Source organism: Loxodonta africana, chromosome 9 (assembly GCF_030014295.1).
Source record: "Loxodonta africana isolate mLoxAfr1 chromosome 9, mLoxAfr1.hap2, whole genome shotgun sequence".
NCBI lineage: Eukaryota > Metazoa > Chordata > Mammalia > Proboscidea > Elephantidae > Loxodonta > Loxodonta africana.
Genome location: NC_087350.1, coordinates 119,956,835 through 119,981,337, shown reverse-complemented (window position 1 = coordinate 119,981,337; position 24,503 = coordinate 119,956,835). Strand labels below are relative to the sequence as shown.

At 61.6% G+C, this 24,503-nt stretch overlaps 1 protein-coding gene and 1 long non-coding RNA gene across 7 annotated transcripts in view; both read right to left on the bottom strand.

Annotated features, from left to right (window-relative positions):
• RXRA (retinoid X receptor alpha) overlaps nt 1-24,503 on the bottom strand; it is a 104,866-nt gene that overhangs the window by 22,448 nt on the left and 57,915 nt on the right. For 4 of the 6 annotated variants that reach the window (XR_010322881.1, XM_064290630.1, XM_064290629.1 and 1 more), the window contains 4 exons: nt 7,781-8,046; nt 4,846-4,986; nt 957-1,107; nt 340-519 (listed from right to left, as the gene is read on the bottom strand). Coding sequence is in view for 5 of the 6 variants with exons in the window: in XM_064290630.1 (XP_064146700.1) it covers nt 340-519; nt 957-1,107; nt 4,846-4,986; nt 7,781-8,046 (738 nt within the window). In the remaining variant the exon portion in view is untranslated. Of the gene's footprint in view, nt 1-339; nt 520-956; nt 1,108-2,134; nt 2,325-4,845; nt 4,987-7,780; nt 8,047-24,503 lie in introns of those variants that run through there. The other 2 variants (XM_064290633.1, XM_064290632.1) reach the window with 2 other exon arrangements.
• On the bottom strand, nt 1,108-2,128 carry LOC135232328 (uncharacterized). The gene is made up of 2 exons (XR_010322882.1): nt 1,611-2,128; nt 1,108-1,229 (listed from the first exon to the last, which is right to left on the bottom strand). It is a non-coding gene; the product is annotated as an uncharacterized LOC135232328 (long non-coding RNA).

Sequence of the window (24,503 nt, the reverse complement as noted above, 5' to 3'; positions counted from 1 at the left end):
CCCTGGAGGGCATAGCCCCCGGGGCGCCCTGGAAGGCACACACCCTAGACTGTCAGGCAGGCAGCTTGTCCCAGCCCAAAGGGGTAAAAAACAGGTTGGCCAGCCACCTCTGGGAGCTGCCAGCAGACTTGCCTTGTGCAGGAATCGTCTCTGACCCTCAGGCCCACCCCCCCAGAACTCCAAGGTAGGGCACAAGGAGGCCCCGTGGGTGGGACACAGCTTTCCTCCACTACCAGCTGCTCCCAGGCCCCCGACCTAGGCCCTCTGTCCCTGTCTATTACCCTCCCTCCCAGCCCTGCCTCAGCCCCCACTCACCGCCCTGCCCCCTGCCCGCCCTACCTTCCCGCTTCATGCCCATGGCCAGGCACTTCTGGTAGCGGCAGTACTGGCACCGGTTCCGCTGCCGCTTGTCGATCAGGCAGTCCTTGTTGTCGCGGCAGGTGTACGTGAGGTCCTTGCGTACCGTCCGCTTGAAGAAGCCCTTGCAGCCCTCGCAGCTGTACACCCCGTAGTGTTTGCCTGCAGGCAGGTGGGTGGGCGGCGGGCTGTGGGTGGTGAGTGACCCCCAGGGGCCGAGCCCGCCACCCATGGTCCCCACAAAGGGCCTTTCTCCCCACCATGGCCTCCCATTTTCCACACGCCAGCTTGGCTCTCTGCTCATGGCGCCGGCCCTGGGGTGGGGGGCAGGCAGCAAGCCCTGGACCAGGCCAGTGCTGTCCCTGCCTCTCGAGGCTCAGTGTCCCGCGAGGGGCCTACACCTCGCGTGACCCAGAAAAGAAGCACAGCCACGCTGCCCCCCTTGCCATTGTCACCGCAGACAGCATCTTCCGCTCCAGCAGCTTCCCCGATGCCCTGCCCACGTCTGGTCTCTCCCCACACACCTTCGGGCGGAAGGCCCTCCCCACACTCTCCCTCTGCCGGGTGGACAGAGCGGCCCGCCCCCGCCGGTGGCCTACCTGAGGAGCGGTCCCCACAGATGGCACAGATGTGCTTGGTGAAGGACGCCATGTTTCCTGAGGGGTGGGCGGGAACCTTGAGGACGCCATTGAGGCCCAGCGGGGGCTTGATGTCCTCAGTGCTGCTGACGAGGTTCATCGGTGAGCTGAGCTGCAGAGGGGCAGCAGGGCAGGGCAGGGCAGGGCAGGTGAGGGGCGCCACGCCCAGCACCCCCCAACAGCTCTCCAGCAAGGAGGGCACTACTGCGCCCCAGCTTCACAGAGAAACTGAGGCTGGGCACACACAGCGGAGTGCCCGTAGTATGCTCAGCCCCGACTTGCTCAGCCAGGCTCGTGGAGGCTACCCTGCTCCCTCGTAGAGGGAGCTCTGTTCTCCCACACCAGGTCCCAGGACCCCACCATCGTGCCCAAAACCTCCAGTGCCACTGAGGAACTCACAGTACCACCAAGGACCCATGTCACCACTGAGGACCCCACTGCACTGCTGAGGACCCCACTGCACTGCTAAGGACCCCATGGAACTAGCAAGGACCCCTGGTGTGGGAGAACGGAGCTTCCAGGGCAGGGCAGCCTCCACAAGCCTCGCTGAGTAAGTCGGGGCTGAGCATACTGCTGGCACTCAGCTGTGTGTGCCCAGCCTGTTTCTCTGTGAACCTGGCGTGTGGCAGCGAGGACCCCATGTCACCACTGAGGATCCCATGTCACCACCAAGGACCCCATGTCACCACCGAGGACCCCATGTCACCACCGAGGACCCCACTGCACCACTGAGGACCTCCATGGCACCACCGAGGACCCCCATGGCACCACCGAGGACTCCATGACACCACCAAGGACCCCATAGCACTGCCAAGGACCCCACATCAACACCTCCCCTGCAGGACATCCTGAGAGGACATTAATGAGAGCCACCTCCCATCACTGAGCCCCCACTATGAGCCCACCCTGGGGGAGGTATGCCCTCTGGGTGCCTGAACTTGGAGCCACCCATGAGGGAGGTACACTTGGCATCCCCAGCACACAGGTAAGGACACCGAGGCCCACATCACAGCTAGGAATGAGGAGACCTGGGGCCCCAGAATGTCCCAGCCTCCCACTACACTGCCCTGCCCAAGGCTGGTGGGCTAGACCTGGGGTCTCTGATGGCATGACACAAAGTGGAGGGGGAGTGGACTGACCCAGGCACTGGTGGCTGTGGCCACCACCTGCCCTCCGCCCGTCCGGACAGCACAGCACAGCGCAGAGTTCGTGCCAGGAAGAGGCGTGGGAAACTCACCCAGTCACCCCGGCAACAGCTGCTGCAATGACACAGCAGTTTTGGTTCCCCTGCCTCCGCCTAAGTCTCCCATCAGCATGAAGGGCCCAGGCACATCCCTGCACCCCCCCACCAGCCGGTGTCCCAGGGCGTCAGGACCCCAGGCCAGGAAGTCCCCACCCCCCCACTTCTGCAAACCCCCAGCAAAGGCGGAACTCAGGAGCCTGCGGAAGTCTCTGGGGTGGGTGGCAGCCACCCGCGCTGCCCCCTGGTAGCCCCAGGGACCCTCTTGCCACCTCCCCCTTCCTTCCCCAGAGTCCCAACCCCCAACCCCCCTTCTCATGGACAGGAAGAACGTGGCTGGAAGCCACCCCTCAGCTTCATGCATACCAGCCTCAGTGCCTGGAAGGATCCGCCCGGGGCCTGAGGCAGATGTGGCTGGGTCTGGGGCCCAGGGTGCAGGGACTGGGGGGCTCGGCATGGCTGGGTCTGGGGCCCAGGATGCCAGGGACTGAGGTGCTTGGCGTGGCTGGGTCTGGGGGCCCAGGGTGGCAGGGGTGGGGGGCTTGGCGTGGATGTGGAATTCCCCTGGGCTGCCAGCATCTGCAGGGAAGGTCAGGGCTGTCAGGAGTCAGGAGCCACGGTGGGCGGAGGGTGTCCACTGCAGAAGTGGGGGCCCTTCTGTGATTTAAAACACGCCGCGTGCACCGTCTGGGTGTCAGAGGCACTGAGAAGGTGCCGGGGCAGACCCCGGAGTCTGCTGAGCGCCGTGACATGCTGGACCGTGCATGCACGCTCGCCTATCACTGCCTGGGAGCTTGGGGACGTGCTGCCTGCCCATTTCCCAGATGAGGACGCTAAGGCTGGGACTGGCTGTGGCAAAGCAGGGCATCCAGCCTTGCTGAGTGGGGGGAGAGGAAGCAATTACCAAGCACATGGTCCCCCTGCTGCAGAAGAGCTACTCAGCTGGGGAGGGGCACCCCTCATCCCTACCTCATTCAGTAAGGAAGGGGTGTGCACCCCTCAGTCCTACCTCATCCACTGTCCACTAAGTACACGGACAAGGCCTGGCCATCTCAGATGTACCATGTAGGAGGGAGGGGGCTGTCATACAGAAACAACCCTAAGGCCTCTGAGAAGGGTCACAAAGGGGTACAGGCTGTGGGCCGATTACCCCAGCTAGGTGTCTCCACGGAAGACGGCCCCGGCTTTGGGTTCCACCTCCCCCAACTTCATGACTCTGGGGATCATCTCACCACTTTACCCCGAGTCTCCCCCTCTGCAAACAGGCAGAGTGCCAGTGTGCACTCAGAGGACTCCCGGCCTTGCTCGGAGCAGCACCTGGCCCACGGTGCACCCCACACAGGCCAGCTGGGAGGAGGTCCCCACAGCACTGCAGTCCACAGTGGCCCCCCAAGGGGACAGGCAGCCTGCAAGGACAGGCAGGGGGCATCCCAGGCAGAGAGCCACCAGGCTAACATCTGGAGGTGGGAACACAAAAGTTCGGAAAGGGGGGGCAGGTCAGCTGCATACAGGAACAGCTGGGGGGGCTGACCCTAATCCCATCCTTAACCATCTGGGGCCAGGACTGTAGGTGCCTGCTCTGGGGTCCTAGCAGTAGGGAGCCACTGAGAGCATGTGGGCAGGAGTCCCTCAGGCCCGAGGCTGGGCACCAGGCACTCTGTGGGCAGCCAGCCCTTCCCCATGGCGGGGGAGCCCGGAGGCCGTGGTAGACTGGACTGACTTGGCACCACCAGGAAGGACTTGCTCATTTCCTCTTTCTCAGGCTGCCCAAAACCACACTGGGTGGTAAAGGCCCCTTGAGTGCAGCCTTGGGCCTGGTGTCTGCCCTAGGTAAACTGAGGCAGGGCTGCAGCAGCAAGGTGGGTGGCTGCGGCCCCCACCAGATAAGGTCCTCTCGGGCAGATGGGATGGAGCGGTTACCCCCTCTCTCACCCCCACCCCCCCGGAATCAGTGGCCGAGCCGCTCCCAGCTGGGAGAGCGGCCATCAGCCCACCCTGACCCTGGCGGCCATCAGTGATCTAGGCCCCTTCCTCCCTCCCTTTGCTGCTCTGGGTGCTGGCAGCTGGGGTGCCCGATAGGTGGACAGTCCCGGCCCAGCTGCGCAGGGCAGGGGAGGTCGCCCCGGAGCGCTCTGCCTGCTTCCTCAGCTCCGAACTGGCGGGCCTGGGCCCGCGCCAAAGCTCTCAGCACAGAGCAAGGTGGCCCCGTCCTCCTACCATACACACACCCCTCCCACAGGGCTCCGCAGCTCCCTATCCATCCGGGGACTGCTCCCCTGGACTCCCAGCCCCGTCTCCTAGGAGACGCCATGGCATGGCCAGGGTGGAGGCCCCATCCATTTCCCCTTTCAGATCCTTGGCACTCATCTCAGTTCCCACCACAGCCGACAGGACTCACTGAAATAGCCACCGCTCCATCAGTGCCCCGCCCGGCTCCTCAGCCCAGCTCTGCTGCTCCCACCCACACCCCCACGTCCTTCCTTCGGGGCCCACCGCAGGCCTCCTGTGCCCGACGCGGGACCAGCGTTAACCAGCCAGTCTCCACACTCGCTCCCGCCCCCAGGCTCTGCTGCTCTGGCTGGGAGGCACCATTCCTCAATCAATACCCACAGGGTGGCCACACATGTGGGGAGTTGCCAGGCAGGCTCTGGGACACGCAGGCCAGGGGAGAGACATCAGATGGCTCGGACTCTTGACAGCCGTGGTCTGGCCTGGCTCTTCCCAGACCCTCGCCAGGCTTTCATTTCTCTGCTGGACGGGTGGGAGGAGGGTGGGCCTGGTGATGCTCACTGTTAAAGATTGAATTAGGTCCCCCAAAATTATGTATTATAAATTCTAATTTCTATGTCTGTGGTTATAATCCCATGTGGGAATGGGCTGTCTTTGTTATATCGTTAATGAGACAAGATTAGTACAGGATGTGTTTTGACTTAATCTCTTTCAGACATAAAAAAGATTAAACAAGCAGTGAACAAGCAGAGATGGGGGAAGAGAGATGCCAAGCCACATGAAGACTGCCCAGGAGCAGAAGCTCGGAGACACAAGGACCTTCCTCCAGAGCCGACAGACAAGAGGAGGCCTTCCCCTAGAGCCAGCAACCTAAATTCGGACTTCTAGTCTCCTCCTAAATTGTGAGAAAATAAATTTCTGCTTGTTAAAGCCATCCACTTGTAGATCGGTTAGAGAACTAAGACACCCACGTTCCCTCCCAGCTGTGGACTTGGGCGGGCAGCACTCGGCAGAATGCCAGGCCTTCCCCAGCGACAGCAGAAGTCAGAGATCCTGGCTGGTTCCGGCAACTCTAAGTTTGCGGTTGTGGTTTTGGGGGTGGGGGAATATCCCCCCCTGAACTCCACCCACACTACCATGAATATGGGGAACCTTGGGTTTCTAGACAAACTGCTGAAGCCTAGAGGCTGGACTCAGTCCCCAGGAAAGGCGCCATGGGAGGCGGAGGCCAAGGACCAAGGGAACTTCAGGCACCTCCCAGAAATGTATGTGGAGTACACAGAGACCAATCACGTGGCACACACCATGGCAAAACCCACGTGGGGGTGACCACGGACAAATGGATGGACAGCTGACCGGGAGCAGAGTGAAGCCGGGGCAAACTGAGCTTGCTACACCCATCCCAGGCCTGGCCCTGCCTGATCCCCTGTCTCACTGGCCTGTGGGAACTTGGAGTCACTCATTTACAAGCAACCGGTACTCAGCATGCACCTACTACGGACCAGGAACTGTGTGTGTGCAGGGACAACAGAAAGCAGGACAGACTGCCTGGCTTCATGGACAGCCATCCAGCGGGGAGATGGCAAGGTGTTCATGGAGGGTGGCAGCGCTGCAGTGGGCTGGGCACAGTCGGGGCTTCAGAGCCAAATGGACAGGTTCTGAGACCCAACCCAGCCTCCACTGCCTCCCTGAGCCTCAGGTCCTCCACTCAAAGAGGGCCACACCACAGGGCTGAGTGCAGAGGGGCACAGTACCAATTACAGAGGGGTACCAAGCACAGAGGGGCACAGTACCAACTGCAGAAGGGTACCAAGCCAGAGGGGCACCAGCCACAGATGGGTACCAAGCACAGAGGGGCACAGTACTGGCCACAAAGGAGTACCAAGCACAGAAGGGCACAGGACTGAACACAGAGGGGCACAGTACCAGCCACAGAGGGGTACCAAGTACAGAGGGGCACAGTACCAGATGCAGAGAGGTTCCAAGCACAGAAGGGCAAAGTACCAGCCTCAGAAGGATACTAAGCAGAGGGCACCAGCCACAGGGGGGTACCAAGCACAGAGTGGCACTGGCCACAAGAGTACCAAGCACAGAGGGGCACAGTACCAACACAAAGGGGTACCAAACACAGAGCAGCACCAGCCACAGAGGGGTACCAGGCACAGAGGGGCACAGTACCAACCACAGAGAAGTACCAAGCACACAGGAGCACAGAACTGGCCAAAGAGGGGTACCAAGCACAGACAAGAACAGTACTGGCCACAAAGGAGTACCAAGCACAGAGGGGTGCAGTACCAGCCACAGAGGGGCACAGTAATGGCCTCAGATGAGTACTAAGCAGACGGGCACTGGCCACAGAGGGGTACCAAGCACAGAGTGGCACAGTACTGGCCACAGAGGGGTTCCAGGCACAGAGGGGCACAATATCAGCTACAGAGGGGTACCAAGTACACAGGGGCATAGTATGGGCCGCAAAGGAGTATCAAGCACAGAGGGGCACAGTACTGACCACATGGGGTAACCACAGGACTGACAGCAGAGGGGCACTAGCTGCATAGAGGCACCGGCTGCAGTGGGCACCGTACTAACCACAAAGAGCTGCCCTCGGGCCCTGGATCAATGGCTGTGAAGAGTGTTGGGGATGACAGGGCTCAACGTGGCCAAAGGTCCTGTACCCCTCGAGCTAGACTGGGAGCTGCAGCAAGATGTGCAGCTGTGCTTTGAGATGCCCTGCTTCACCCACTGTCACCCCGGGGGCTGGCACAGAGGGCTGGGCTAAGGCCCGTGGAGCAACCCAGCCCACCCAGGCCTCCATGAGGGGGAAGTTACAGCAGGCAGAGCCCACCCCAAAAACCCTCCTGCTCCTCCAGCGCCACCCACCCTGACTGCCTGCAGACGGCTAACAGCTGTTGTGGGGCACCATGCACCCCGAGGTTTCTGGGGGCCTTACTGCCACCCTCGGGTGGGCACAGACCCCTCCCAGCTCCACATCTCTGCCCACAATGGAAATGGAGACACCAAGCTCCACTGGGTATCCAGGGTAGGTGGAGGCTGTGGGGACTGCAGGCCAACAAGAGCCTTCCTGGGGCTGAGAGCCAGCAGGTGCCAGCCTTTGCCTCGGCTATGGTAAGTGTACTTAGCCCTTGGGTCCCATGCCCCACCCCCAGATCCCAGGCAACATACTCTGGCCCTCCCACTACCTATGGCCCCTCCCATCCTTTGATCATAAGCTCCACCTCTTTGACCCAGCCCCTGCCTCTGGCTCCTTCCACTCCCCAGACCCCACCCACTCCCCTTGCCCTAGCCCAGAACTCACCTGGGGGCTGCCCGAGCCAAAGCCCAGGGCAGGTGCAGTGGGCACCGACATGGAGTGCGGGCCCATGGGTGAGCTAATAACCGAGAAGGGTGGGCCCATGCCATTGATGGGGGAATTCAGAGTGCTGATGGGCGAGTGTAGCTGGCCCGGGGAGCCGAGTGAGGAGCCAACGCCGGGCCCCAGGGGTGGGTGCAGCGAGGGCGCGGCCATGGGCCCACGCCCCGTCGGGGAGTTGAGGGATGAGGAGTTCACCTGGGTGGAGAAGTCTGCAAGACAAGAATCCACAGGACGGTGTCAGAGCAGAGGCCACGGATCCACAATTCAGCCCTCCCCCACCCCACAGGCTACAGAGGACACATGGAGGCTGCAGATCCACACCACGGCCCTCACCACCCCCCACAGGCTACGGACGGACACACGGAGGCCAGGGATCCATGCCACAGCCCTCACCCCTCCCCACGGGCTACAGAGGACAGACAGAGGCCACGGATCCATGCCAGGGCCCTCTCTTCCCTCCCCTCAGGCCAAGAATGGACACACAGAGGTAAGAAAGCAAAAGATGGGCCCAGGCAGGGCCCCAGGTGCCCCATGGTGGCCCTGTCACACTCAGCCCAATTCATACCAACACAAGGCCAGACGGGAGTGCCCAAGGCAGGGGTGCCCAGAGCTGCACTGAGCTTCCTCCACGCACTGTCTTCCACATGGCTCAGCTTGGGAAAAGTCACATTGACATTTGCCACCAGTGGGCCCTAAGATGGCCATGTGGGTGCTGTTATCACCCCCATTTCACAGATGAGGAAATCAAGTCCTTATACCTGACCAGCAGCAGAGCCCACACCTGCTTGGCACCCTGACCCACCCCAAAGGCACTGTGGCAGTGGTGGCAGAGACCAGAGCCCCCTGGGGCCCCTCCAACCCGTGGTCTAGGGTCTATTTGGCTCTCGTGGGGTAGGAGGGGAGCAGGGAGGGTGCACAGAGGGCCAAGTGGTACCTCCTGTGTGTGCTAGGCCTGGCAGCAGGTGTGGCCTGGTAGTAGGAAGCTTCCAGGTAGGCCTCGGGAGGCAGCTGGGGTTTATGCCAGGAGCTGTGGGGGAAGGCAGGACCTACCACGTACCCAGCCTTTCGTCTTGGGTGTTTCAAAGCCCAGTTGTTGTTGTTGTTAGATGCCATCAAGTCGGTTCTGACTCATAGCAACCCTATGTATGTCCGCTCCTACACCATCCTCACAATTGTTATGCTCGAGCCCATTGTTGCAGCCACTGTGCTAATACATCTCATTATGGGTCTCCCTCTCTTTTGCTGACCCTCTACTTTACCAAGCATGATGTCCTCCAGGGACTGGTCCCTCCTGATAACACGCCCAAAGTATGTGAGACTCGTAAGTAAGTCTCACCATCCTTGCCTCTAAGGTGTACTGACCAGGCCCCCCACCCCACCCCAAGACTGCAGGCAGAAACTTCTCTGGGAGGGAGCCTCTTGAGATGCGAAGCCACGGCCCATGGCCTTGGTCCGACCACTGCAAGACCCTCAGAGGAGCCCAAACATGGCCGAGCATGCTGGCAGCTGCAGGTCACTCCAGCTCTCTGGGCCTCAGCCTTCCCCTCTGCAAAATGGTCTTGTGCCCTTCCCGCACCACCAGCAGCATTCTACACGCTCCTGAGAAGTCTCACAGGACAAGGGGTGGCTAGTATTGACCTTTCTGGGGCACTGTAGGGCTCAGTGTGCCTCCACTCATGTGCTGTGCCTGTGACACCTGAGCACCCCTACCCTCGGAGCAGCCCCACTGATGCCAACAGTGAGAAACCAGGCCCTGAGTGGGCTGAGCACTGGGTCCGGAGCAGGAAGCAGCCCTGTCCATGCACCATCCCCACGTCCCCTACTCCGCGCCATCACCTTCATTTGACAGCTGTGCACAGTGAGTCTTGGGGGGATGCCTCTCACATGTTGGGACATCACTACTGACATTAGCGTTGGGACATGGGCAGACCAATGCCAGCCAAGCCTGTGTTCTTCTCCAGGGTCTTAGGAAACTACCCATGGAGACACTGGATAGTGCTAGTCCTGCTGGGTGACTCCAGCAGTCGGCCCATGCCAACAAGAGGCTTCGCACCACCCCATGCTTACCAATTCCTTGGGGAGGGCTCACCGCTTCCCATCCTGGAGCCTCCAGCCTGCTGGGTGCTTCCTCTGTCACCTTCCTCTCTGAGGGAGGAGGAGGCACAGGGAAGGGGCCTGGAATGCTACCATTCAATCCATCCTCAATCCATCACGGCTCTACAAAGAGGTCTGCCATAGGGCAGATGAGCCTGGCCATCACTAGTGCCCTGTCTGACCCAGACATGGTCACCACCAGCAAAGCAAGCCTCCTGTGATACATTTCAAACATCCACCAATCCCAAAGGAGGGAATAAACCGTTCACTGAACTAGAAAATGCAAACTTATGGAATTCCAGAGCCAGATCATGTGGCACCTACTGGCGAAGGATGGTATTGCAGATCAGCTCTATTAGTCATTAAATTCCTAGAACACGGACAGTAGTATCCATGTGTGAATGTCAAACACTTTGAGCCTGGCAGTCCCCAAGCCCAGGAAAAATCCCCAGATTGGGACTGACAACACAGAACAAGGCTGATCACGTGGGTCTGTGAAGCACTTTTGTATCTTGGAGAAGCTGCCACCACCCACCTGTGACCCACAAGGGAACTGAGGCACAGAGAAGGCATGAGGTATGCCTAAAGTCACGCCCCCAGAAACCTGCAGCTGCTGCTGGGCTGGGCCACTATTGGGGCTTCCAGTGGCCACAGGCTGGTCCCATCACTGCATCGCCTTGCCCTGCCTTCCAGCTGCCTGGGATGAGGAGGTCTGAGCCAGCCTCTTCCCATTCCACGCCTAGTCTCCTCACCTGCCAAATGCAGAGAGGCACACCCACTCTTAGTGAGCTGGTGGGAGCAGACACAGCACAGAAAGGCACAGGCTGGCAGTGGACCAGAGGGGACTCCCTCCCGCCCCTTCCGGTGCAATCCCAAGAGGAAAGTAAGGCTCACTGGGCACCAGTCGGCTCTGTAGTCATCTCCACCACAGCACACGCTAGAAGGCCAAGGCACTGCCGCAGTGTTGGGAAGAAGGCTGGCCGGGTGGGACCCAGACCCGGGAGTATACTCAGAAGATGGGCCAGAGCGCCAAACCTTCAGGCCCTGGCAGCCCCAGGTGCTGGGAACCTTTCTCCCTGGCCTGAGAAGAAGACGAGGATTTCACGGCCTGGGGGGTCAGTTACTCCTAGATTCTCCCAGCTCCCACCACCCCCTCCTGCCCCTCCCCCTTCTCCTCCCTCTCTAGGTAATCTGAATTAGGGATGGCTTTGGAGCCCTGGTGGCTCAGTGGTTAAGAGCTCAGCTGCTAAGCAACGGTTCAGCAGTTCAAATCTACCAGCTGATCCTTGGAAACCCTATGGGGGCAGCTCTGCTATGTCCTATAGGGTCAATATGAGTCGAAATCAACGGCAACAGGTTTGGGTTTTTTGTGGGGGAAGAGACAGCCTGCCAGACCACCTCCAGTGTTGCTCCCCTTAAGGGGCAGAGTCCCACCAGCAGTGTCCACAGCACCTGGACAGCAGGACCTGGGGAGGATGGGTGATTTCTTAGCAGTAAGCACCAGCTCCTGAAGCTGCAGCCGCTCAGAACCCACTGGGCTCATGGCTGTGTTCTGGCCTGGCTGGGCCTCCCCAGCAGGAAGGGGAGGCAGAAGAAGGACAGAGCTTCAGGCGGAAGGAAGGAGGGAGGGACGGAGGCCGCTTGCCTGGCTGCCTGCTGCAGGCTGCACCCGAAAGCCCCCCAACCCCAAGGCACCTCAGAGGACGTGGGAGCCAACTAGACGGAGGGGGAACTGATCAGCAAGGGAAAGGCCGGGGGCAGGAAGGAGCTTTGGGGAACAAGGGTGGACACAGGGGAAGTGAGGGCAGGGGTTCAGCCACCAGAGCGAGCCCCAGCCTCCAGCCTCTGTGTGCCGCTGGTCCCCCCCATGAAGGCGGGGCACCCAATTTCTCAGGCACAGCCCCCCATCCTCCCTGCACCTGCCCCAGCCCACTGGGCCGAGATGCACAGGGGGAGTGTCCACAAATGCTCTCCAACAGGAGGCGGACGGCAGACTCTGGGCCCCTGGGGGCGCCCAGCACCAGGCCAGCCATCCCAGCGTGGCCCACATTCCGCTCTCAAGCGCTTCCTGTTTACATACAGTGTCCACAGCAGACACTTTCCCAGCACCCAGTGACAATGGGCTGGGTGTGTTTTCTGGACGCTTCTGGACAGAGACACTTTCTGGCCAGGAAGGGACTGTTGACAAGAAAAGGGAGACTGTGTCTGAACATCCTTGGCCTGCAGAGCAGGGCCTGGCCCCTCACGTGCGGCACCGGCACCAGCTCTGCCTCTCCCAGACCATTATCAGTCCCCACCCACTGATATGCAGGAGCTGCGATAAGGCCTTATTCTTACAAAGTCATACTTTGGACTTGCAGGGGCCGCCACACACTTATCTGCTGCACCCCGCACACTCCGACACAGCTTGATGGGGCTGGCGGGCCAGGCTGCGGGCAGGGACCCTGGCTGCAGGATGCCAGCCTCAGCACCCAGCTAACACACAGCACCTCCACCTGCCTGCCCAAGGGGCACAGAGGGCCTTCAGCGGGGGGAGGCTGAGTGGCAAAACCAAACTACCCTATTTCAACACCTCCGAGCCTATGAACCAGTCAGTGGCCTCTAGCCTCAGAGCCTCACGGCCATCGAGGAAACCCGGGGCTCGCGGAAAAGAAGGGAAAGGGCTCCAGTGTGCACAGAGCAGCCTGGAGCAGACAACCTACGACAGGAGAACAGAGAGGGAAGAGTCCAGGCAGAGATGCCCAGCACTCTACCCTCGCTTACAAGGGATGCTGGGTGGCAGGCCAGGAGGGCTGCACAGACCCCTCCCTTGCCACTAAAAGCTTGCCAAGCTACCAAACTTACTCAAGGATGCAAATATCTGGAGACCAGAGACAAAGGCCTTGGAGCAGACACAGACTGCACTAGGATGGCTCGGCCTTCAGAGCAGGGCTGGACCGCTCCCTGGGCCCCGAGGGCAGAGCCTGGACACCAATGTGAAAGTTACATTGCATGAAGTTAAAAGAAAGGCTGTTGTCTGTTGTCATCCTGACTGCTGCCTAGCAAGGCCCAGGTTGCTTGTTGAGTGGTGAGTTCCCCATGGTAATGGCACACAAGCAGAAAACAACAACCACCACTCAAGAGAATGGCCCCGGGTGCACTCACATGCCGACCTGGTGACCCTGAGGTTCTTTCGGAAGAGGGAGGGGACACCGCACTGACCCACATTCCTGCACAGGCCCCCCCTAGGCCGCGCAGACTCCCTCCCCACGGACCCCTCAGCAGGAAGTGGGGGAACCCCCACCAACTCCCTTCCTGCCTCTGCCTGGCAGGCGGGGGAGGCAAGTGAGAGGGCAGGAAATGCCAGCCCAACTATGGGGGGATGGAGCCCCTAGGATGCCATCCTCCTCCCCCACAGTCAGGGAACCCCACTCTTGGCTAGGCTCTCAGGCTCTGCCAGAGTCCTGAGTTTGCAAGGCCAATCACAGCCAAGTCCTGGGAGGCCACAGGCTGGGGGCAGATGTCCAATGGGACAGACCAGGAAAGTAAGGCCCTCCAGGGGAGCCAGTGGGAAGCCCAGGCGTGGGCAAGGATGGGCGATCTGATCTGTTAAACTCCACACCAAGGAGTGTGGAGCTAGGGCGGGCTGGGGGCCTCAGGAGGAGGCAACACCCTCTAAGGCATGAAAGAGGTGGGGGAGGAGGGCGGCCAGGAAGCCAGCACAGGCCAGGCAGCAAGCGACACCCTGACGCCACTCCCCCACGCTGCCTGGGGACTCCCCCAGAACTGAAACACTATGGCAGGGAGCCAGCGGGCCCTCAGTAGCGTCCTGGGGCGCCCACCTCCAGCCCCCGCCTTCCGGAAGTACTGCTTCCCCTGCCGCCCAGGGGGAGAAGTGGCAGCGGCGGCAGGGACTGTGGTAGGGACGTGGCAAGGACCACGGTGCGATGGGGTTTCAGGAGGCTAGGGGTGGTTGAAGCACCAGGTGGGAGGAAGCGGGAAGTGTCCACAGGCTCCATGGGGTGAGGGGCCCTCAGGAACCGGGTGGGCAGGCAAACCTGCTCCCCGACACGGGAGTGCCACCCTGGGGACCACTGGGCCTACCATTCCCTGGCCAAGGGTAAGGACAGTCCCTTGACGTGACTGTGCCTCAGTTCCCCCTTCTGTAAAATGGAGTGGGCCCTGTAAGGCCCTCAGCAGAGCGGCTTCCAGCACGAACTGTGTCAGGGTCTCAGGACAAGGGGCTTGCTTCCCACCTCCCTGCCCACCCTCCAGGGAGGGGAGCCAAGACCAGGGCCTGTGACCTCTGGCCTGGGGCAGCATGACCCACCCACTGCCTCCTGGCCCAGTGTCGGCTTACGGCTCAGGCGCTCTGGCTGAAATTTCAGCTCCTCTGGAGTCACCCTGCCCTTTGGCCAGCCAATGGCCCCAGCCCCAAATCTCAGCCCCCACTGAGGAGGGCTCAGGTTTGGCTCTGTCCTCATGGGGGGGTCGGGAGGCCCCAAATCAGGGTTCCATATGGCAGACAGCCTCAGGAGGTCCCTGTGGAGAGGCCCTCAGCCAGCCAGTGGGTCGCAGCCCCTCCTTCAGCCACCAGGCCACCAGCCTGCAGAGCCAGCCTACCTTCAGATCCCTGCCTACCCTGAAGGTGGGTGCCAGCCCTGCCCCAGAGAAGGAGGAGACCCAGTAAAGGATGGAAAACAAGACACACATCTCCTTCACAGCCCCCAAAAGTGGCCCTAAGGCTGCGGGCCATGGGCACCAGCAGGGACTTCATCTCCCTCAGGCCCCATGAGTACCACCTAGCCCTTTCACAAGCTGGTTCTTAAGCATCACCAACCAGACAGACAGGCGGTGCCCCAGGTGTCAAGGCCTGAGGAGGGACCCAGGGGGTAGGGCTGGTGAGCCCTGGGCTTCTGTCCAGCACTGTCCCCATCCCCTCTGGGGGCTCTGGCCCCAGTCTCCATGGGACGATGAGATCCAGGCCAGCTCTGACCCTCCGGGGCTCTGGAATCCCAAATCCCCCTTTGTGGGCACCAACCTGCCCAAACCAGGGACAAGGGGGTCTCTGATTCCCGTTCCTCCGCCCTAGGAGCAGCCCCAGGGCCAAGCTCTCCCTCCATCAGCTCAGCAGATATTCTCACCCCCCTCCACCTGACCAGCCTGGTAGGGCCTCGATGGCAGGGATTCCCAGTACTGAATCGGAGTTGGCTCAGGGATTTGTGGAGTAGAGTGGTGGAGAGAACCCAGGGTGCTGCCTAGGCCGCCGGGCTCAGCCCGAGGGGGCATCCAGCAGGGCCAGGAGGCTCTCGACTAGGCAGCTTGGTCCTCAGAGAAAAAAAGGCAGGGTCACCCAGATCTGCCTGACTCTTGCTCGGCCTGCCAGTGCTCAGGGACAAAGCTCACTCAACTTTCTCCACGTCCCAGCCAGGAGACACCAAGCTCTGGCCCTTGGCCCCGACAGCCCTCCAGCCCAGGTCAGAGGGCACACACTCCATCAAGCCTCCAAGGGTGCAAACAAGCGCACTCCCTCAATAACAAAGGTTGCAGCATGGACGAGAGCCAGTGACCAACCCTCCACGCAGTTACTGTCACCTGAGAGAGGCATCCTGCACCCCAGCTCACGGAGGCTGAGCCCAGAGAGGCTGGTGGTGACGCCGGCGGCATTTTACTCTGAGTGGCAAAAGGATGGTGCTCTGGGGCTCCACTGGCCGTACCGGGGGGGTGGGGTGGCAAGTGGTGCCCAGACTGCCCCCGGCCTGCACACAGCCTGGGAGCCTGTGGCTAGGCCCTGAGGCAGGTGGAGTGGCTGGCAGGTGCAGCCAGAGCCCAGGCACCACAGTGGGAAATACTGAACACAGCCAGGAGGAAGGGGTGGCCAGGAGGGGCTCTCCAGGGCCGACCAGCGCCAGCCTCCCAGGGGCACCAAGGAAAGATGGAGTGAGGGCACCGCACCCTGGGACACCAGGGCTGGGTCTCTGCTGGAGGTCACCGCAGAAGCCCACTTTGCCCACAGAGAGGGCCAGCCACATGCGTTTGCCCCCAATTCTGGTAACACCCTGAGGATCCAAGGCAGGGTCACCACCCCAGGGCAGCGGGGCTCCAAGATGACCACGGCAGCCCCTGTCTGGGGGTGCCCCAGGTGTGGCGTGCAGCTATGCCCAAACACCATGGAGAGGGCAAACTGTCCTGGAGCATCCACCCCAAACCCTTCATAGCTGTCACAGCCGCGGGGAGGGGCAGCAGGCACTCCCTGGCCAGGCAGCTGAAGGTTCCGGCCTGACTCTAGAAGGGCCCTCCCTTGCTGGCCAGCCCCTGGCTGTGCCCACCCCACCCTCTCAGGCCACTCTGTTGCATCAGGGTTGGGGGAAAGAGCCTACAGTCACTCATGGCCTCAGGAGAATGGGCCAGGCCCTGCACAGACACTCCAGATGTGGTCAGGAGGCACCAGCTCCTCCTTCACCTACTCTTCTCTGTGAGAATTCAGGGGCAGGGCTGGCCCCTGCCATGGGGTGCCAGAGGCGGGCGACGAGGTCCAGGGGCCACTTACCGACTCCGTACTGCTTCTTGCCAACCCAGTGGACAAAAGCTCATAGATGCCACTGCAAACGGCCAGCATGGCCCCAAGGTGCAGGCCACATGGGGTGCCCATGAGATAGAGATACAGACCCAGGGCCCCCAGATCTGAGACTGGTCCTTCTGAGAGTTCCAAGCCACCTGACTGTGCCACATGGCACCCCACATCACCTGCCCACCTCAGGTGCGAGGAGGTCCGACTGGCTCATCCACCCCTTCTTGGGCCCATGGGTGAGAGCGGCCCACTGGCTACTCTGAGGAAGGGTCAGCACCCCACCCGCAATGCTCCCTCTAGCTGGCCCCAGGAGGAGCACCTGCCAGGGGGCTGCCAGGTGAACCCAGGATCACCCACCCAGAGGGATGCCAGGGGTCCGGCCCGCCTCCTGCAGCTGCCCCCCCTCGGAGAGACCGCTGAACCATGTGGCCAAAAACACGCTGCCCCGGGGAGAGATGGGGGAGGGCCAGAAGTCGCCCCCCAGGCCTTCTGGAGTCCAGTGGGAGGGGCCCCGGCCACAGAAGGGTGTGACAAAGAGGGGACCACGAGGAGGGGCCATGGAGGACCTGGGGGTCCGCATCCATGACTGGCCTGCTGACTGGCCTGCTGCATGGCACTGGGCGTGTCCCCACCCCTCACCTCTGCAAAATGGAGACCCTGGTGCCCGTGGGCCTGTCCCCGACACGGCAGCAGTGAGGAGGGTGACCCCCCCTGACAAGAGCAGCAGCTAAAATGGCATCAAGACCTACTGCAAGGGGCGGCCGCCAGCCAAGCCCCCATGAGCGCACCACTGCGCATGTCCACATGACGTCCTGTCACAGGAGCCTGGGGAGGCCTCGCATGAGGGGGTGTGCTTCTACACCACACCCTGCAAGGGGGCAGGGCTCAGGGCAGATGCCGCAGAGCGAGGGGACCCCACACCCCCTCACCTGCACGAAGACCCCCCACGGGCCCTGGGAGCTCAGGGCACAGACCCCGTGGCCCAGTAGGGCCCCCTCACCGTGAGCAGGCTGGAGGGCGCTCACCTCTGCCAGGCCAGGCACCAGCCGCAGCCTCCTGTCCAGGCCGTCCCCCGGAACTGTCCCGACACCACAGGGCGCCTGCCCGGACCACAGAGGCGGGGAATTCCTGGTGAAATCCCCACTCCACGGCCCGGCCTGGGCCCCAGAAGGAGGCTGCAGGCTGTGGGCTCCGGGAGGCGGTTTCTTTTTAACAAGAAACACTTTCAGTTTGAGCCATGTTGTCTGGGCGGCTTGGAGGCCACCTGCCGTCTGCTCTGTCGTGGAATGCGTGCTCCCCACCCCCAGTGTTTCCTCTGATTGCTCACCTGCTCCCGGTTGTCTCTGATGCTGGAGCCCTATCCCACACCCCAACCACCTTTGCTAGTGTGAGGGGGCTCCACGCTAGGTGGCCTCGAAGCCAAGGAAGCCAGAGGACCCTGCAGTGATCAGGGACAAAGGGGTCACCCCAGAGTCCTCCCGCTGCCTGCACTGCCACTGCACAGACCTGCAGGGTGTGGGGCAGCCCAGGGCCGAGGGCGGCAGGACAGGGCAGGGCCACCCAGAGTCCCGGGAGGGCAGGCTGCTGCCTCCCCATGGGTTCATGTGGGTCTGCCAGGAGTGAAGGGTCGCCTGATCAGTTGGGCTCTCTAAGAGCCCCGCTGCCCCTGCACTGTAGGCACCAGCACAAGGGGGCCTTCCCCTGACTGAGGCCCACGCACACCGTCCCTGAGTCATTAGCGGCATCCCGACTGGGGGCCCAGCCTCTGCAGACGAGGGAGGACGGAGCCTTACCCATGACACAGACCGAGAACAGGACGCCCATACCCTGGAGTGGGGCTTCCCCAACACGGCTGGCGTGAGCACCTTGCCGCCTGCCATGCCTGCAGGCTGGGGCCTCCGTGGGGCTCAGGGGACCAGGACGGCAGCCCGCCCACGCCCCTCCACCCCTCCTCACCCACAGGCCCCCACCACGCCCACAGCAACCTCTTCAAACAATCCCAGGATATCGAGCTCCCACCCGTCCACTGCTTCGGGCCAGAAAACCTCTGCCCAGCAGCCTCAGAGGCTGCACAGGGCAGCCCCCTCCCACCTCCAGCTTCCCCACTCCAGGACCCCTGCCCCGTCCAGTGCCCCAGCCACGCAGCCTCTTTGTGTCTCAAATGCACAGGAGCTTGCCTGCCGCAGGGCTTAGCACATGCCTGCACCTGCCTGTGCTCCCCGCACCCTCCTCCACACCCCAGGTCAGGTCCGGCCGCCGACCACCATCCCAGCACTGTGCCAGGCCCCACCAGGTTCCTGGCACTGCCGACGTGGCACAAGCCCATGAGATGGCTTCCTGAAGTCCCTCTCCCCTCCTAGACAGGACAACCGTTCTGGGCAAGGGCTGCAGGCCACGCCGAAGAGAGCAGGGCTAGATCAGAAGAGGGCTGGACGCACTGGCACTGAGGGTGGTCATAGAAGGCTCCATGCTGTCCTAGCTGTGACTGTCAGTGGCTCCCCACAAAGGTCAAAGCCCCTGACCCAGCCTAGGGTGGCCCAGCCCAAGGTGGCCCAGCCCAAGGCGGCCCAAGCCCTAGCACTGCCAGACTGGCCAGCCCTCCCGGGCCCTCTGCTCTGACCACCAGGGGCCTTGGCCTCTGCCGCCCTACCCTCCTGCTGCCTGCCCTCACTGGCATGGATCCCTGTCCAAGGCTCAGTCACAGCCCTCGGAGCTGGCTGCGCGCACAGTGGACTCTCTGCCCTCCCCCACACGCACCTGACTCCTGCTCCCAGACATTCCATGCCATGTGTATTCCAGGCTCTGGGCGAGGCCCAGGTCAGCATCCAGGTGGGGTCAGGAATCAGGAAAGAATGTTTGTATGTAGCTCCTCTCCTTGGGGATACCCCAGACAGCTCCACGAAAGGTGTCGGACAGCCTGTGTGTCTGCACGCCCTGCAGCGTGGGGCGCAGGGCAAGGAGCCTTCCCCCAAAGGCGAAGTCAGGTGGTGGGGTGGGTTGGGCAGTCACACCTTCCCCAGAAGGACTAGAGCTCAGCCAGCACAGGAGGCTGCGTTGCAGTGGCTGGGAGACAGGGAAGGGACCCAGCTATGGGGGTAGGGGTGGGAGTCACAGAGGCTAGACCTCAGCCCAGGGGAGTAGGCAGGGCTGCCAGTAGCTCCTCCACCATGGGCACCGCCCACAGCCGCCGTGGAAAAGGTGCCCATAGGAAGCTGAAGGAGTGGAGCTGCCCACCTGGGCATCTGACGAGAGGGCCCAGGAGCATGCCTTCCCAGGCCTCATACCCACCCCAACTCCCCAGCCCGCCCCAGCCTTGGAGCCGCAGCCACATGCGGATGGGGAGCGTCCGGCCCCTCCAGAGAAGGCCCAGCCCACCATCGCCTTGGGAGCCCCCAAAACCAGCCCGTCAGGGGGGTGCGGACAGAGGACAGCAAAGCCGACCTCCTCTCCACACCCACGCAAACCATGGAGACGAGCGGGAAGGCGCGGAACACTCCACACACTCCCAGTCCAGAAGCTACTCAGACAGTGCCCTGGACCCCCACGAGACCTCCTCACTGAACACCCACTGCCTCAGTTTACACACAGCCCTAACAGACTGCTCCCTGACCCCCAACAGCAAACAAGCATAACCAAAAAACAAACCCACTGCCATCAAGTCAATTCCAACTCATAGCGACCCTTCAGGACAGAGCAGAACTGCCCCCATAGAGTTTCCAAGGAGCACCTGGCAGATTCAAACCACCACCCTTTCTTTTGGTTAGCAGCCACAGCTCGTGACCACTACACCACCAGGATTTACTCTCTAAATGCCTTGAAGCGTGTCAAGAGGCCGCGGCCGACGCCAAGATGGAAAGCAGACACCACTAGGGACCCTGGGCTTGTCCCCACCATGGGGCAGGAACAGTGTCCCCGAGTCACTCACAGTGAGACTGTCAGCTGCGTCATGGGGCATGGAGAACGCACGGCCCCCCAACACACACCCTGCAACACCACAACACACCCCATCCCCAGTGACAGCCCCAAACAAGCCACTGAGGTGACCCCACTCTCTGTAAGGACACAGGACAGGCAAACCACCCCGGTGGTTTCTATACAAAAGTAATTGTATGTGATTTCAGATGGCTCTGGCCATCAGAACGAGCTGGCCTGGAGAGCACCCTTTCTGCACCACTCAGAGAGGGAGCCAGTGCTCAGGAAGGAACTACAAAGGTGTGGTCGCCACGAGTTGGGGGATGGGTGGGCAGTGCTTGCCCTGCAGAAGAAGTTACTGAGGGTGTGAGCCCAAGCCACCCACCATCACCTCCTCCAAGATCCAAACCACATGCCTGACAAGAGGATTGCATCTTCCAGCTGCCTCAAGCTCAGACTCAGATCTGGACCAAGCCTTCTGAGCCGTGTGCAGCTGTGCACCTATCACCCAATGATGGACTTGACAGAATGAATGGCACACTGAAGGCCACGGTCCACAGTCAAGGATGGCATGCGGCCAGTGGCACACACCAATTTTGTTTCAGGCTGTGCCCATCGTGCCTTCAGCTTTTTTTTGTCCACCACCATCCACACAGGTATCAGGACAGCCAGGCCGGGGTCCCTCCACGGGGAATAGGCAAGGCACCCGTGTGTGAACGGTTAAACGTTTAGAAACTGCAGAAGTATTTTAAAAGGCCTGGGGCATCGAAGGGCATAAGCACGAGGAAGCAGGGCAATGAATAAGGAAAACGAAAGAATTGAAACCTTTGAATTACTGTGCTGGCGAAGAATACTGAACATACCATGGACTGCTAGAAAAACATACAAGTCTGTTTTGTATGAGATACAGCCAGAGTGCTCCTTTGAAGCAAGGATGGCAAGACTTAATCTCAGCACTTTGGGCATGTTGTCAGGAGGGACCAGTCCCTGGAGAAGGACATCATGCTTGGTCAAGCAGAGGGTCAGGAAAAAAGAGGAAGACCTTCAACAAGATGGATTGATACAATGGCCACAGCAATGGGCTCAAGCATAACAACGATTGTGAGGATGGCGCAGGACCTGGCAGTGTTTCCTTCTGTTGTGCACAGGGTCGCTATGGGTCGGGACCAACTGGACGGCACCTAAGAACAACATCAAGGAGGTAGGGTCTGGCACTGCATGGCCAGGTCTGGTTAAAGCCCCTTCCCCACCCACTGGGGGGCCTTGGGCCGGTCACTTCAACTCCAAGCCTCCATTTCCCCTGGAACACAGAAGAGGACTCCTTCTAGGGAGGTCTGTGAGATGAGAGAGCACCCCACTCAGGCCCAGTGAGCAGCTCACAGAGACATCCTTGTCCTCAGAGCTTGGTCAGAAAGGACAGGGCGGAGTATGGGCCCTGGATGGGCATGGACTTGGACCCCAGGCCCATCACTGACCTTTTCAGCCTGAAACCTTCTGTGGCTATGGCCAAAAGAGGTCACCAGACCCTGCGCACAGCTGCCCCTCCCCAACACCCACACTGCAGGCACAGGCTTCCAGGACCAAAGCAGAGACCTGGAGCAAGCAGGCGTCCCGGGCCACCCCACCAATTTCCCCACTCAGCTTCCCTAAAGCAGGGGCGATGCCGGCTCCCAAGGAGCCCTCCATGGGGCCTCAAGACGAGAGGGAGAAGAACCAGCCAGGCTCCCATACGGTGGCCCAGAGGCAGAAGAACCAGCCAGGGCCCCGCACGGTGGGTGGCTACCTGGGAGGCAGGATAAGGAGCACACAGGGAAATGTACCCTCAGCAGTGCCTTGCTGCTCAGCTTATGGCCCCTGGGAGTCAGAAATGCATGCTCCATGGTGAGTGTCCCATGCCCAGTGTCTAGCCCCTGGCCCAGACTTCTCACCTGGGGTCCCACGTGCTCCCCTGCAAGCCTGCCACAAGTCCACACCCCTGCAGGCAGCACACCTGGGACCCTCCCAGACCTGGCCCTCGCCTGCCGGCCACCTGCGGTCCCCAACCCGCCAGGGCAGGCCACCACCTGAGAGTGAGGCAAGCAGATGCAGCCGCATGGCCAGCGTGGGCGTCAGGTCCCACCACAGGGGCGGCCCCAGGCCCCGCAGTGGCCGGCCTGCCGGCTTGGGGTCCCATAGCCTCCGGGGAAGCAGCGTGGCGGCTTGGGGCACAGGGAGGAAGACCAGGCGGCAGCGTCCCAAGTGAGGCGGCTGGCGTCTGGAGTGGGTAGCTTGCACTGCCCGAGTTCCCCTTTCCCAGGGCCCGCCCGGCCCACCACCCTCACCCAGACACCTGTGACCACAGGCGGCTCCCATTGGCCGAACCCAAGAGTTTCTGGGAAGAGGACAAGGACCCCAGCTTTATTTCCTCAATCCAGCTGTGTCTGTCTCTGCCCACAGACGTACAGCCAGATGGACAACTACCCAGGGGCTGGGCAGAGTGAGAGGCCAGGCCAGCAGCAGGGGGCAGAGCCCACCACCTTGCGAAAGCGAGGTTGCCAGGTAGCGCCCAGGAGTGCCCAATAACCTATGTGACGGCTACTCCTGGTCTGTGCCAGCAACCAGGCAAGGAGAAGAGCCAGCAGGGCTGGTGGGCCCCACACCCACTCCTCCCAGGACCCTCGCCTGCTCTCCAGGAAAAGGCACTGTGTGCAGGGGCCTGGGAGGGGAGGCAAGCAGCAGAGGTCAATGGGGGGAAGGGTCTGGGACACAGCGAGGAGCACCCACACCGAGCTTGGGTCCGGGATCCACGACACGGAGGGGAATCCCCACACCAAGCCGGGGTCTGGGGTCCATGACACAGGAAGAGTCCCGATACCAAGCTGGGGTCTGGGGTCCGCAACACAGGGGTAGTCCCCACACCAAGCTGGGATCTGAGGTCCATGACACAGGGGGTGTCCCCACACGAAGCCAAGGTCCACAACACGGGGGAGTCCCCACGCCAAGCAGGGTCCACAATACAGGGGAGTCCCCACGCCGAGCAGGGTCTACAACACGGGGGGAGTCCCCACACCGAGCAGGGGCAGAGGTGTGGATAGAAAAGAGTTCTGAATGTTGGAAAGGATCAGGGGAGCGAAGCGGAGTCCTCGTTCCAGGGAGAAGGAGCCTGAGCAGGACTGGGCACCTGGCCTCTGCGGCTGTGGGCAGGGGAGGGGCTACACCTTGGAGGGATCATGGGAGGTAGGTTCAGAGGCCTGCGTAGCCCCATCCCCCCTCCAGCCACACACCAGGGTCCTTCTTCGAGGCATAGATGCCTTTGGAAGCCGTTACCCAGTGGCCATGTCCAGGGCGGGCAGTGGGAGTGGGCACAACAAACTCCCTGGTTCACAAGTAGGGGGTCCTCAGTCCTCACCCTGGGAGCCCCAAGGCCCAACAAACCCTGTACACGTTAGGCTGCCCTGCCCAGGCCACAGGGGCTAAGGAAGACTACCCAGAACAGCTCAAAGCAGGGCACACTGCCCACTGCCCCATCACCAGGCCTTGGGCACTTCCTGCCACCCAGCAACGCCAGTACAGGGGACGAGTGGCCGTGACATGGCCCAGGACTGGGGGGGGTCAGCAGAAGTCTCATGCCACCTGACAGGCCCTCCCAGCCCACCCAACACCCAGCCCACCCAACACCCAGCCCCCAGGCTGCACTCAGCTGTGGCTGTCAGTCTCACGAGGCACGGCTGGCGCTGCCCCAGTGCCCCAGGGCTTGAGGAGCAGGGCAGACTGGGAGGGGTCCATGCTCCCAGAAAACTTACAGAGAAGGAGCACAGAGCCTCACGCCCAAGCCGACAGCCCCTGGGACTCAGCAGCCACGTGGCCTTGGTCTCCCTCCAGGCCCCTGGTCACTCCATCCAGGCCGCGCCATGCACGCACCCACCATCTGCTCACACTGCTCTTGACACCTGAAACCCCAGTGGCTGTGGGACGCGCGGCAGTTGCCCCCCACCCCTATAAAGGCACACACCACTGGAACTCACTAGATCCCCAAGTCCCAGGCCTCTCCCCACCCGGCTGTCCTAGGCCCCCTCGTGTTCCCTGCAGACCTGCACAGCTCCTGGCTCACCAGAGTCCGCTGGGAACCCA